The sequence below is a fragment of the Cibotium barometz genome, chromosome 60 (genome assembly GCF_041138505.1).
Source record: "Cibotium barometz isolate CiBa-2024 chromosome 60, ASM4113850v1, whole genome shotgun sequence".
Classification (NCBI taxonomy): Eukaryota; Viridiplantae; Streptophyta; class Polypodiopsida; order Cyatheales; family Cibotiaceae; genus Cibotium; species Cibotium barometz.
In genome coordinates, this window is record NC_141105.1 from 13,639,882 (window position 1) to 13,654,059 (window position 14,178).

The following is a 14,178-nucleotide window of genomic DNA, read 5'->3' on the forward strand; positions in this document are numbered from 1 at the left end:
GCATTAATATCCACAACACTTGCAAAGTGGCAACATGTATGTTAAGGACGTGGTTCTCTTAGGAGCAACCAATCGTGATTGATCCAGGATGGATAGAGGCTTGTGTGTGTCTGAACCTAGAACATTTTATTTAAAATTGAGAGCTTCATGAAATTTACTAGACTCAAGTTGTTTACACAAGCAAGAAGGTGAGTGTAGCTTGTCAATTATGGCCATTTGTTTGCAAAGGACATGGACAATCAAGGGATCCAAACATGACCCATTTGCTTCAATAGTGTGCAAGGGCATATGTGTAACTAGGCTCACGTCATTACATTTGAGAATTGATAATTTAATGTACTAGAATGGGCCTTACCACATTAAATATGGGTCCCAAATTCTCATTTGCATTAATTAATTGATATGTTGAAGCATGTCTTTTTTAACCTTAGGAAAGGATGGTGAATCGAATGGTTCACATGTTTGAAGCGTGTATGGTGTGGGTTTGCCCGTGTAGGGTGAAGTGTGTAAGGTGTGGGTTTAGGGTGGAGGTGATGTTTTCCATAGGTGAGGTTCTTTCTTAAGAGTCATTCGTCTTCTCTCTCTCTCTCTCTCTCTCTCTCTCTCTCTCTCTCTCTCTCTCTCAGTCGGTCAATGCCAGGAGAGGTTGCACGAGACATGGAGGGGTGAGAGGAGGGGTTTGGAGGCGAGAGAGAGAGAGACGAAGAGAATTTGGTTGAGGAGGGATGGGTGGGTTGGACAGGTGGTCGAGGGGCGCTAGGAGGGCTGGGCGGCCTTCGTAAGACGAGGCAAGACCTGGATGTCGTTGGGCAGTGTCGACATTGCATGGAAGGCGACAAACGACCGGAGCGTAGGCTAAGGTGCTGAATAATTAATCGGGTGCCACACCCGATTAATTATTCAAGTACCATGGAGGTGCATGTAAAGCTAGTCAATTGTAGGTGCTTATTCTCTTTTATTGTAGGTATTAAATAATTAATGCCCACTAGCGTGGGCATAGGCTCACCTAAGCTTCAAAACCTTAGCACCTCCTCTACACTCTCTGCCTCCACACCCTCAACGCTATCCGCCAGCACCCCCATCGCTCTTCACGAGCACCCCCATGTCCTCAATGCTCTCTCAGCTGCTCTGCTGGCAAGCACATCTCTACCAGCACCCCCAAGTCTTCACCTCCACCCCCCTCTACGCTGATGTTTGCCTCCACCCCTCGACGGCCGTATGCTACACTCTCTCAGTGTGAGAGGTGGGATTTGTATCCGAAGGGACTTGGTGCCTTGAGGGTATGCTTTGCCTCTCCTTGCACCTCCTCCCCATATAGATGCAAACTATTCGAGGCGGGCTAGCATACCCTCAAGGCACCAAGTCCCTTCGGATAGAAATCCCACCTCACACTCAGTGCCATCTAAGCCTTTTCTCCTACGCTTCCCCAGTTCCGCCTTGATGCCCTCCTCCCTCTTGGACTATGCGTTTCCCTTTGTTTGCAGTCTTCTCTCTTGTGCCTTCGAGAGAGAGAGAGAGAGACCACCTATAATAACTACACGAAAAAGCAATCAATTTTTTCTAATTATGGATGCCATGTATATCTTAGAAAAAAGAATTCTATGATGATTCACAAGAACTGACACGTACTAAGCGAATTAATAAAAGCACGAGGCGCGCCAAAAGCGTTTGGGGTGTTTATTGTGGACAAATGTATGCGGAAAGGGCCAGGACGCCCGAGTGTGTGTGTGAGCTAGCGAGCGGGCGGGCGGAGATCTTTTTATGGTTTAAAATTCAAAACGACCCTTGCATCGGTGCACGATCAAAGGACTTTCTCGTACATACAAAAACGGGCAGACAATCACCTGGTTAGCTTGCCCAGCATGAATGTGGAGGAGGAGATTGAGCGTCTCAAGGAGGAGATCAAGCGTCTCGGAGCTCCTCAGGCCGATGGAACTTACTCTGTGAGAGACCCCCCTTCTCTCTCTCTCTCTCTCTCTCGCTCTAAGATTGTCTTAATTTGTTTCGATTCATAAAAATGGACCTCAGAGCGTCAACTTCTCTTCAAAGATCATGCCTTGAGGTTGTAGAAACGAGTTATTTGATTTTGTCAACGTTGCAAGTTTGTTCTAAGAATATGCATCAGGGGTTGGCTCTGTGCTCCTCTTCTTTCTCATGGACAGGTCCATTGTCAGATCTTGTGGATATCATTAGTTATTTCAATCGAAGATATCATTTCTTGTGGATCTTGTTCACTATGATCCACCTACCTTACCTTTGTTGGCGTGGTTAGCATTTTTGCGCCATTTCTGTGGCCTGCTTAGTGGGCAGCATGAAAGCCTCGCGTGCGAAGAGCAATTGGCAGATGCCATGTACCATCTTCTCTTTAGAAGCAGCCAAGATCCTCTGGCACAGATCTGCAAAGCATATGTGTGGAAGTACGTTAAGGATGTTGGAGCCCCATAGAAATGGTTTCGGCATCTGCAGCTTTGTCCTCCATTTGTCGTAGATATGTTTTCAAGTGATGGATATGCTTGTATGTGTGTCCATATGTATTTGATTATTTTAACCTATAACTAGCTGAAGAACAAGGTTTGGGCACTTATGCCACATTAAGGGTAAGCTGGAGCCTTGGGGGTGGGGTTGGGAGTCCAAATGTGTCTGATAAAGAACACATTTAAGGAAGCAGCACCTGGCAAGCTATACTAGAAAGCAGGGATTTTCTGCCTGAAATTTTGGGTACACAATCATATTGCATCTGGGAAAGATAGGGAGCTGCATCTTTCAGCAATCATTATACTTTTGATGGATGTAAGTAGAATATACATGGAGAGACAATACGATTTGTGAGAAAGGTATAATCACATAGAGAGGGACAAAACAGATGGTTCACCCTACACATTCTGTCATTTCTGTTGGAGAATTTGGCAACCCATATGCCAACAAGTAGCTTATTAATGTTCAGATGAAGTCACAATTTAATATGGCAATGTGGATGCTTATGGAGATGCACAGGCATGACAGATAGTCAGACAACAAATGAATGGTTTGTACCTTGCTGCCCCTAGCTGTGAGTCATGGAGTATGTGCTGCAGCTCAACTTTTGCCAATGCTAGATGAGCTCACTTAAAACAGGCTTGGGAGTGGCAAGCTCCTCAAAATGCTTGGTGAAGGGTTTTGAGAAGCAGCAGGATGCAAGGATAAGGTCACAGGCAGAAGTACTTGGCTGTTGGTAGCATATTTATCCTATGGTTTGGTGATAGCTCCGGTTGACCAAGGGTAGCATGAGCAGCAATGCATTTTTCCAGCTGTTTGGCAGCCTTGTAGGGCAGTAGGTGCTGGCCAGCCTGGACACTTAATTTGGGGGCTCAAGTGGACTGTGGCAGCATGGCTAGGCAAGGAGGGCTGGTCACCTGTACAGAGGGTCCCTATCTCTCAGCATTGTGTTACAACCTTCCAAGGTATGAACGATACTCTGGTACTTCTGTGACACGAGACAGAAAAAGGTTCTCATGCATAAACAAAATGTGGTGCTTGACAATAAACTTATGAAGCTGAACATTTTTGTTACATGTGCAGAAGTCTTTGGACCTTATTGTTAGTTTGCACACAGAGAGAGAGAGAGAGAGAGAGAGAGAGAGAGAGAGAGAGAGCATATTGCATTAGATTGGGTCCCAATTACCCACTAAAGGGTCCCACCATTGATGGTGTATTTGCTTTAGTGCTACAGACAAACGAGGACAGAAGGACTGGGGGGCTGAGTGTTGCTCGGATCGGACTGTGTTTTCTTCTGCTGCGAAAATCATGACGCACATGACTGGCTGCTTGTGTTTGACCTCAGTTTGCCCTTGCGTTTGCTTTTTCACTGCTGCTGAAGGTTGCAAGAAGGGGTGGATTTCCAACACTGATTTGCTGGGGATGAGATGGGAGCAATGAGGGCTGAATGGGCCCTTTTATAGGAGGCGTCCCTGATCAGCTGGTTGGACCAGCCTGACCTGGTCATGGGGTGCAAAATGTGATGGCCCGGTCCCCATGGGACCCCAACGGGGCTCAATTCACCTTGCCGACGTGCCAAACGGCACCTGAAAATGATGGGACCGGCTGACGTTCCCCGCGGCTCGCGTAGAGCCAACGGCAACGGGGAACCCACGTTTTGCTTGCCAAGCATGAGAGAGAGAGAGAGAGAGAGAGAGAGAGAGAGAGAGAGGAGAGAGAGAGAGAGAAGATCTTGAGGAAAAGACTCACAGAGGAGCCGTCATTGCTATTAACCAAGAAATATTTACAAGAGAAGAGGGTCGCTTGAGAGCGGGCATGAGCCACGGCCGTTACGCGGGGGGGTGCGAACCGTGACTCGGAGGTAGAGAGGGAGTAATGAGTTGGGCGCTTGAGAGCTTGAGTGCGTGGTTGCTTGGGTGTTGGCTAGTCCCCCATATAGATGCAATATATACGGGGCGGTCAAGCACACCCCCAAAGCACCAAGGTGGCCCGGATAGAAATCCCAAACGGGAGGGCCACCACATACTCCTTGCCTCATGTCCCGTTCCACTTGCTTAGCACTATACCAGTACCAATCTGGCGTCATGTCATCCCATGACAACCTCTTCTTTTGCCCATCTTGGCTTTGTCCTGTTGCATTTCCTAGCTTATTGCCCAGCACGCCTAGACCCTCCATGTTTGACCAGGCATTTTCTTGGCTCTGCATGGTGGCATTCACTGGCTTGATGTTCTCTAGGATCACCCTTTTTCCTTTGTCACTGATTGCAGGGTTCACTTGACTGATTGGGCCCTTCTGTCACTAGGCCACTGCGGTGTTGTTTCCCTTGGCCCTTGTCTGACTGGGGCCCTTCCGTCCGTGGACCCCTGCCTTGTTGTCTCCTTTGTCTTTTGCAGGGCCTTCTTAGCCGAGCAGGGAGGGGCGGTCCTCAAGCACGGCACCAACACCCCAGTCCCTTGCATGTCTAGTAGGAGATTATTGACCCCTTTGCCCAGCAGGGCCAACATATACTTGTCCATCCATGAGAGTCCCACAATGGCTTCAAGGGCGTCCATTGGAACCACAAGGAAGTCCATCTTGGCCCTCCATGCACCCGCTTGAACCGGCACGGAGTATGCCATGAGCACATTGGAGTCAGTGCCTTGAGCAAAAGACACCTCCATGGGTGTGGCCGTACGAGCTAGCTGCACCCCCAACCTCTTAGCACATTCGGGAGTCATGAAATTGTGCGTTGCTCTCGTGTCCACCATTATGTTATGCTTTACCCCGTTCATCTCTGCTTGAAAATACAAATGTGAAATGGTTTGCAGTTGTGTTGCCATACATCTCGAAATTGCCTACATAGCCCCCACACGGGGCATATTTGGCGCTCTGTCTCTTGATTGGGAGCACTTCGGGGTTCATCAATCTCTGTGATCCGTACTCCCCAATGGTGATGATACCCATCGTGGTGATCTCTGTCATTTCCACAATGGTGATGATACCCATCGTGGTGATCTCTGTCATCTCCTGCATCTTGGGCATCCACTGTGTTCACCCTAGATTGGGCTGGCCGTTTTGGGCATTCATTGTCATAGTGATCCCCATTGCACCAACGACAACTCCTCCCAAGTGGGGTTTGTGATAGCTACTGTTATTCGTGTTTTGAGCCGTGGATTGGTTGTTGCTTCTCCAATTGTTACTTGCTTGACTGCCATAACCACCTCTGCGAGGGTGTGCATAGCCTCCACCTCGATTTCCCATTGACTGTGTTCCTGATGACTCATTCTTCGTGTCACGGGTTGCATTCTCTTGCTTCCCCTGCACCTTAGGTGCAATGGCATTGTTAATTGCCGTTGTGTTTGCTCGGGCCTTCACCCTGCGCGACGATTGTCTGCATCTGCTAGTCTTTCGGCCATAACCATGGCCTCCTCATAGTCCCTTGGATTTTGCTTTTCCACTTCTCTTTGAGCCCAAACAAGAATCCATGCAGTCTATCCACCGAAGTCATCTTGGCGATTTGCAGCATGATTTGCCGATACTTGCTTATGTACTCAAACAGCTTGCTATCCCCTTGAGCAAGATTCCTCCATTCATCCCTTATTTTGAAGACTTCATTGCAGGGGACAAAGTACTCTGTGATGTCCTTTTTGAATTCGTCCCAAGACCTCCAACCACTCCCCCCACCGCGTTTCTCTGCGGCTAGGAGCCAGTTGAACGCATTCCCTGTGAGAAAACGGGCCGCAATCTTTATCCAATGCCGGTCTGCCACTTGATTCATTTCCAAGTACTCTTCCACTTCACGGACCCACTTTTGTAGAACTAGAGAGTCCCGTTGTCTTGAGTATTTTTCGGGCGGTTGAGGTTTGTACCTCCCAAACCCGTCGTCTTCTTGCTCCCTACGCCTTTCATGATGCCGGCGGCCAGGTTTGGCAAACTCCCTTTCGTAGTCGGGGGAGGACCCGCAATCTCTCCTCTCGGGTGCCAGCGCGGCAGCCGCTCCATCAAGGTGGCTAGCATGTCCTCTAGGTGGCCTAAGCGCTCGCCTTGCTCTGTCATTTGGGCTTGCACCTCGGAACTATTCCGGAAGTGCCCTTCGTCATCCATGTTCCTCACCGTCAAGGGTCTCGGCTGTTCACCTCGCCTTTGTTGGCGTTCGGCGTGATTGACCCACCGCCGGATTTCAATCGAGAGGGCTGCTTCCTCTTCAATCCGTTGCGCTTCCGCTTGGGACAACGGGGCTTCGCTACTTTCGTAGCCGGCTTCTTGAAGAATTTGTTCACGAGCCATGTCGCGCCGTTTCGGCATGGGACGTTTGCTCAGCCGAGTGGATTCCGGCTCTAATACCAAGTGTGATGGCCCGGTCCCCATGGGACCCCAACGGGGCTTCACCTTGCCGACGTGCCAAACGGCACCCGAAAACCATGGGACCGGCCGACGTTCCCCGCGGCTCGCGTAGGGCCAACGGCAACGGGGAACCCACGTTTTGCTTGCCAAGAACGAGAGAGAGAGAAGATCTGAGGAAAAGACTCACGGAGGAGCTGTCATCGCTATTAACCAAGAAATATTTGCAAGAGAGAGGGTCGCTTGAGAGCGGGCATGAGCCACGGCCGTAGGGGGGGGTGGAAGGGCCCGAACCGTGACTCGGAGGAAGAGAGGGAGTTGGGCGCTTGAGAGCTTGAGCGCGTGGTTGCTTGGGTGTTGGCTAGTCCCCCATATAGATGCAATATGTACGGGGTGGTCAAGCACACCCCCAAAGCACCAAGGTGGCCCGGATAGAAATCCCAAACGGGAGGGTCACCACACAAAAGGCCACCTAAACCAACGTGTTGGATTTTGTCGCTTGGGCCATCGAGGCTAGAGTGGTTAAGACTTACGAGGAGGATGGGGTAGGAATTGCCCTTCAGGTCTCTCCCCATCGTATTGTGGTTGTACGAGTCACAGCCGCACCGACAGGTGTCTGGCGACTAGGCTCATGCCAGCGATGGGAGATTTGCAGTAGCATAGCCGCTTGGCACATCTGGCGTGCTAGATGTAGCGAGGCCATTGAGGGCACCCACACTCTGTCGATTGAGACCATTAAGAGCATATGGCTCGACATCATTCACACCCTCTGCGGTCAGTGGGGGAAGTTGCAGGGAGGTTTTGACTGCATGCGGAAACGGCGGGAAGCCTTCTTGAGACTTTGGAGACCTAGCCCTTTCCTCACGAATAGAGGCGGTGACCCCATTTGGCATTATAGACCAGCTGTATGGTTGTTTCCCCCCCTTCCCCTGAATGAGATAGCCTTCTCCTCACAGAGTGGCCAGCCGGAGGAGAAGCATCTCTTTTCCTTTTATCATTTGTCTCTTGCCCTTATATGAGGTGAGGTTGTATTTAGCCCTTTGTGCCTGTTTTTCTTTAACTAATTGAAGGATCTTTTTTCCAAAATAAAAAAAAATGTTTCTTTCGAATGAAACACGTTTCTTTCCCTCCAGCTTGTTGTCAGTACAATTTGGGCGTTTTTTTTGTCTAGGAGTCTACTAGTGAGGGCATCGAGGATGTTGAGGATTGAGTGCCTAGACTCCAGATTGAGGACTCTAGTCTTTTAGGCTATCAAGCTCCTCTAGTTTATCATGCATCTATTAGCGTCTTTTACTTTGTCCAGACTTAAGTTTTCTTTTTTTGTAACAGCACATGACTCAGCCTTTTTGTGATCACTTTGAGTGCTTAGTGGACTATGTCACTCTTGCTTGCTTTATATATTGTTTCTTGAGTTTTGAGCAGTTGCCATTATTGATGATGGAATTTGGATCTTGATTCTTGATGTTGCTAGTTTATTTATGCCAATTGATTTGTTGGGTGTCCATTGTAACTGGGTCACCTTGAATCTTTAGTTTTAACTTGTAAACATGTTTTAATGTGTAAATGATGCATGTTTAATATTGTTTTGTAAGCAAGGCAACATATTTTTTTTACATATTATAAACTTATATATAAATTTTGGGACCCTTACCCCTCCTCTTGAATGATACGTTTTTGAAATGTCTGGGATTTGAAAGAAACGTTTTTGAAATGTGTTTCAAAAAACCCCTGGCAACTATGGCACCAAGCGAGCACCACGAGCACCAAACAGGCGCGGAAGCTTGCACAGGAGCACAGAGGGGTGGACAGCAGGTACTCATCAAGGTTGGATACAATGACAAAGGGAGCCTCCTCCAAAAATGGTACCATAGTTCTTTCTCTCTCTTTCGTTGTCACGAGAAACAACTAGTGAACGGAAACAACAATGGTTTCTCCAATGTGTTTTCCATCGGACGGGACCCGCACTGAAGGCAGCAAGCAGCATGTACAAGGATGTTGTCAGCAGCACACCCGTAGAGATGGTACAACTGATTGGTACAACAGGTAAGGGAGAAATCAGTGGGATTAGATGCTTGGCATCTTGTGGATGTAAAACCTATAAATTGAGGCATTGGTCTAATGAGAAATTGCTAGTTTTTGAGTATCCATGCTTACATTAAGCTATTAGATTAATTGTGCACTAATCTCATCTTAATCACCTTCTAATTACTTGCAAATCATGTTGATCCTTGCATTTGATCCACCATAGCTTATCACATTGCTGCAAAATCAACTCTATGAACATCAGAGGGAGTTTTAGACAGATTGATTAAATTGATGTAGCTTTACTTCATTAGTGGATTATTGGTATTGTGTACATTTGATGATCAACATCATCCTAGGTGGCTGGGTGTTTACTCAAGGATAGGAGTGCCATCACAGGTGTATCACCATGAGGAGGGAGATGGTGTTTTTTATTCTATCCAGCCAAGATGGAGATTGATGAAATGTGAAATGTATGAGATTATTCCTGACATTGTCCTTCATCCAGTGAGAGTAGTTAGTTGCTCCAGGAAGCATTGGCATGTTGACCAACCGCATGATATTGTGACCCATGGGTCTTGGTGCTTATGGTTGTATGGTGGATGTCCTATCAGATATCTTCATCATTGGAGTGGGAGTCAATTGATGGAGCTTTGATTTTGCATGGTCTATTCATACTTAATGGAAGTCTCAAAAAAAAAAAAGCTTCCCTAAAAGGAAGGACACAACCTACTGCTGCCAGGTCTACAGCTCCCTGTACGCTGCGCCTCTTTCCTTCAGTCCACTTCTTCCAGCCAGCACTACCTCCAGCTGGCTCTCTCCTCCTGCGCCTCCAACCAACGTAGAAAGAAACAGCAAAAAGGATTTTAATAATTATCTCATGCAAGTGGTAAGTTGCCAAAACAGCTTGACTCTCCCCAGACAAATCCCTTCCCAACACCAAAACAAAAAATAACCCCTCTATAAACCACATGGAGAGGGATTGCTGGCTGTACAGCAGAGAGTGAGTCCTAAATGAAGAGATGAAGTTGGGCAAGACGAATCTGCATGCTTAAAGGCTTCTTTAACCCCATAGAGAGGTTCTGCATCTAATGATGCTGAGACCACAAAGCCTGTGTTTTGACCTGTGTAATGCCTTCTGCAGCTTGTCCACATAAGTAATGTGTATGTATTCGTCTTGCATGCTTAAAGGCTTCTTTAACCCCATAGAGAGGTTCTGCATCTAATGATGCTGAGACCACAAAGCCTGTGTTTTGACCTGTGTAATGCCTTCTGCAGCTTGTCCACATAAGTAATGTGTATGTACTGTGGTTTGTTACAGGCATCATCCTCAGATGCTGTGTACCAAGACGATTTGAGGACATGAGTGGAGTAGGGAGATTCAAGGTTAACAAATCATTGTGCGCCCTCATTCAGGAATCAGTACAGATAGGTCATTTAAGGATCAGTGAGGATAGGCTTCCACAGCGTAGCACTGAGGATGGGTCAATCAATGCCAAAGGCCAAAGCAATGAAAATGAACAGGCTGGGATCTGGAAGGCAGAGCAAGCCAATGTCCGTTTGTGAGCTGTTTTAAACTTTAGACAGAGCATGCACAGCCTGGGGGTGCTCAAAAAAACATGTGGGTGGTCTGGGGCTGTTGTGGGCAAAAAGGCGTTGAAAAGGGTAATAGAACGCCTTTTTGAGGCCAAGGCCAGCAGTTGGCCCCTCAGCAGCCCACTAAGTCCGAAAATCAGAAAATGCTAGACTCCTTCCTTCAATAGACTGAATTCAGCATGCCCGAAGATTTAGTTGAGTATGAGGTTTTCCAATCAATAGTGCATATGAATTTAGCATGTTTACTTGGGAATGACTCCTATTCCAGACATGACCTATGTCTTGGCCCTATATTTTTTGCACCTTCCACTGGTATTTGGCTGGAAACAAAAAGCCTCTGGACATCTGCTTGGTGGTCCTGTCTTGGCAGCTCTCCAATGAACCTTTTCCATGTGGACTTCACAAGCTTCCTCCTGGAAGGTTGTAAACCCAGTCTTAGCATGAGTGCTAGGTGCAATGTCTTCTTACATGTCAGTCAAACTTGTGAAGAAATGTAAGATATCAGGGGAATTGGTGATGACAGGAGATGTGTGTGCTTGCTTCCAACTTTTTTACTAGACACTTGGATTAGTGACCTCTTTCCCAACCATGGCTCTCTCTAGGCTTTCAATTTCTCTTCACAAGGTGCGGACTGATTGGGGGAGTATAAAAAGTGGTTGTGGACTTCACATAAATCTAGGCATCAACTTGATTCAAGGAAAACACTCTTATTGGATTGTCATGAAGCATGAATAAATGTGTACTTAAGTAGCTGGGTGTAGGCTTTGGAGAGGTTACCAGTTATATACCCAAGGTTTGCATATTGTGTGGTTAGGAACCAAGGGTGTATCATGCATGTAGGTGTCACTCTTTTAGGGTTTGAGATGCAGACCCTTTTGGAGGTGATGATGATGATTGTATTAACGTCCATTAAAAGCTGGATATGACCTATGGGAGAAAAAAGAAACACGTCTCACAAGAAGATAGATAGCAAGTTATATTATTGAGAGAGAGAGAGAGAGAGAGAGAGAGAGAGAGAGTTGTACTAATAGAATCTGATCACATTTTCAACCTTTTGGTTTTCCATAGGTGAAGTTTGGTGTGCTTTTCAATGATGAGAGGTGTGCAAATCTATTTGAGGCACTTCTGGGTACTTTAAGGGCTGCAAAGAAAAGAAAGATTGTGAAGTTTGAGGGGGAGCTGCTTTTGCAAGGGGTCCATGACAATGTGGATGTATTTCTTTTGAAGACATAATATTGGAAATTGGGTCTCTGGTGATGACAATAATTTTTTTATGTGTAACGCTGAAGCATATATATGTATTAACTGAATCCCTTGCACCCTTGCTTGTTTGGGTGGAATCCCAACCTGTCCTTCGTTGATCCCCAGCCTGTTCTTTGTTGATTAAAGATGAACAATTGAACCTGGGGTAATGCAGGTTCTGCATCTGCCTAGCAAGATTTTGTTCCATCCACAAGTATGACTGGGGACATTACTCAAGCAGGTGAGGATTTTGCCCTGAGCCTTTTCTACTAGGCTGATATCAGTCATTGCTTTTATTCATGTTCCCATCCAGTGCTGATCAAACCGAGTTCATTTATATATATATTGTTTGGAGATCTTTATCCCACAGAAGCTTGTTATGGTTTAGCACCTAGTGCTCTGTGGTGATTCACTCAAATGCTTATTAAAAAACATGCTTCCTGAGAAAGTAACGAAATCTGGGATTTGGGTTCTGAAGTGAGGTGCTGTTAAGTAATCATCAAATGCCAGTTTGTTGCTGTCCTATTGAAAGGCAGGTCCCAGTTCTGAATCTTGGCACCTTAGATTACTTTAAAACAAGGGTGTAACCCATCAATTCAAATGAGATCGATGCGTTTTTTGTAATTGCTTTTGGTCGTTTGAAGGTATATCATGGAGTATATCTATAGACTGGATTAAAAAAGGATTAATAATCAGTTTGTTGTTTAATTAATTAACACTAGTTTGGTAAAGTGCCTCGGGACTTTTTATGAATTTTTAGCCACCTCTAGTGAAATCTTAAAAAGAAAAAAAATCTTTTAAAAAACAAGGCCATGAAGGAGGGGAAAAAATGTTTTAGAGAAGGGTACTAAAGACTAGTGTAAAAAAATATTCTAATTTATAAACGATATATAAGGATTGGTAATATTGTTTAATAGTAGAATAATATTTTCTTGCTGCCAACACTTTTTTTTTTCCATAAATAGATTTGCCTATTGAAGTTATAGATCTAGTTTCAAGGTATTGCAAAGTTGGACAAGTTCTTTTATGTACAAAGTACTCATTCTTGTCTTTGATCTTGTTTGAGTTAGAGGTGATTGAATTGGAACGTAGTTTTAGTTTTTGTATTGTATGCAATGGTTGTAATTTTTGTCTATCTTTTGATTTGGAAATGATTTTTTGCATATGTGGTGACTCTAATATTCCATTCAAATGGCTTGTGAGCTCTAAATCCATTATCCATTTGAATATGTTTGTTTGCACCTAGTTACTTTTTTGGCTTGTTATGAGATTTTTGGACTCTTGTTATGGTTTTTGAATGCGCATTCATGTTAAGATATCTAAACTAGTTATAGAATCATCATTTAACACTTTGAAATTTCCTAATGTGTATGAAAATGTAGACTTAGAAGTTTTATATCTTTGATTAAACTTGGCCACACATTTTTTGAATTCTTGTAGGACACTACATATTTTTAGGTTCACTAACTTTTACTCTCTATGATAGTAATGACTTCCAAAAAATATTAGTTTAGAAGCTAGATTGTATTTTTGGGTCGCAAGATGTTTGTTTTTTATAGTAGTAAACACAAGTGTCACAAAATCACTTCATTTGTTGAGATGATGTATGATGTCTTATCGGTCTTTTCTTTGTGCTAATAATACTTTTAATAGATTCCGTTAATCATGTGTAATTACAAATGGTCTTTATTGCTCTTTTGTCATGGTTGGCTATGGTTGAGCTGCTTGTGGTTAACTTGGTTGAGAGAAGGGCCATGCTTCTTTCTTCATCCTTAGGGGAGATGGGATCGTGACTTACATGTTAGCATGATACTTTTCATTACATATATTGGCAATGAGAGCATGATCCACAAAAGAATAAGATGCATGATGAGAACTTGCACATGTCTTGCTGGGTAAAGGAGTAGCTAATTTGTTGTCCCATAATGTTTGTACGAGTCATTTTGGCACTCTTGGATGCATGTATGGTTACTCTTTCTCACCACCCATTGAAATTGGATCGAAATCCGAGCTCATTTTTAGTTGTGGGCTGAAATTTGAGCTGCTTTTCAGTCGGTATGGGTTGATTTGCAACACCTTGGTTGCTCGACATCGTATAAAGGTAGGAGTGTATCAAAGATGTCTTGTGAGCATAGATTTTTTAAAAATTGGCCATAAAAGAAAAATCTATGCTCCCAACAAAGATAACATCTTTACTTACCAAAATTCGCTTTTTGTGGTTGGATGGTAGTCTATAACCTTTGTTACTAAGATGCATCCCATAAAAATGTATTTTATTGCCTTATTATCGAGATGATGTATGATGTCTTATCGAGCCTTTTCTGTGCTAATATTTTTAATAGATTCTTTTAATCATGTATAATTATGCTCCTTTTGTGAAGGAAAGTTGCGTTAGAGGAAGGTTTAAACTACAAAAAATCTTTTTTCTTAGTTTTTAAAAGAACATTTTTATGTCTTATTAGACTACCAAACTAGTGTTAAAGATGAGTTAAGATAAGAGACACACATACTTACAAATGGTC

General features: G+C 44.8%; 1 protein-coding gene across 1 annotated transcript; it reads left to right on the forward strand.

The window, feature by feature from the left end:
- The first annotated feature begins 1,777 nt into the window (after nucleotides 1-1,777).
- On the forward strand, nucleotides 1,778-12,133 carry LOC147605010 (costars family protein WS02710_H03-like). Its single transcript, XM_086794260.1, has 2 exons — nucleotides 1,778-1,943; nucleotides 11,483-12,133. Exons 1-2 carry the CDS (start codon nucleotides 1,863-1,865, stop codon nucleotides 11,645-11,647), a joined length of 246 nt encoding a protein of 81 aa, XP_086650386.1. The 5' UTR covers nucleotides 1,778-1,862; the 3' UTR covers nucleotides 11,648-12,133.
- Nucleotides 12,134-14,178: the final 2,045 nt, after the last annotated feature.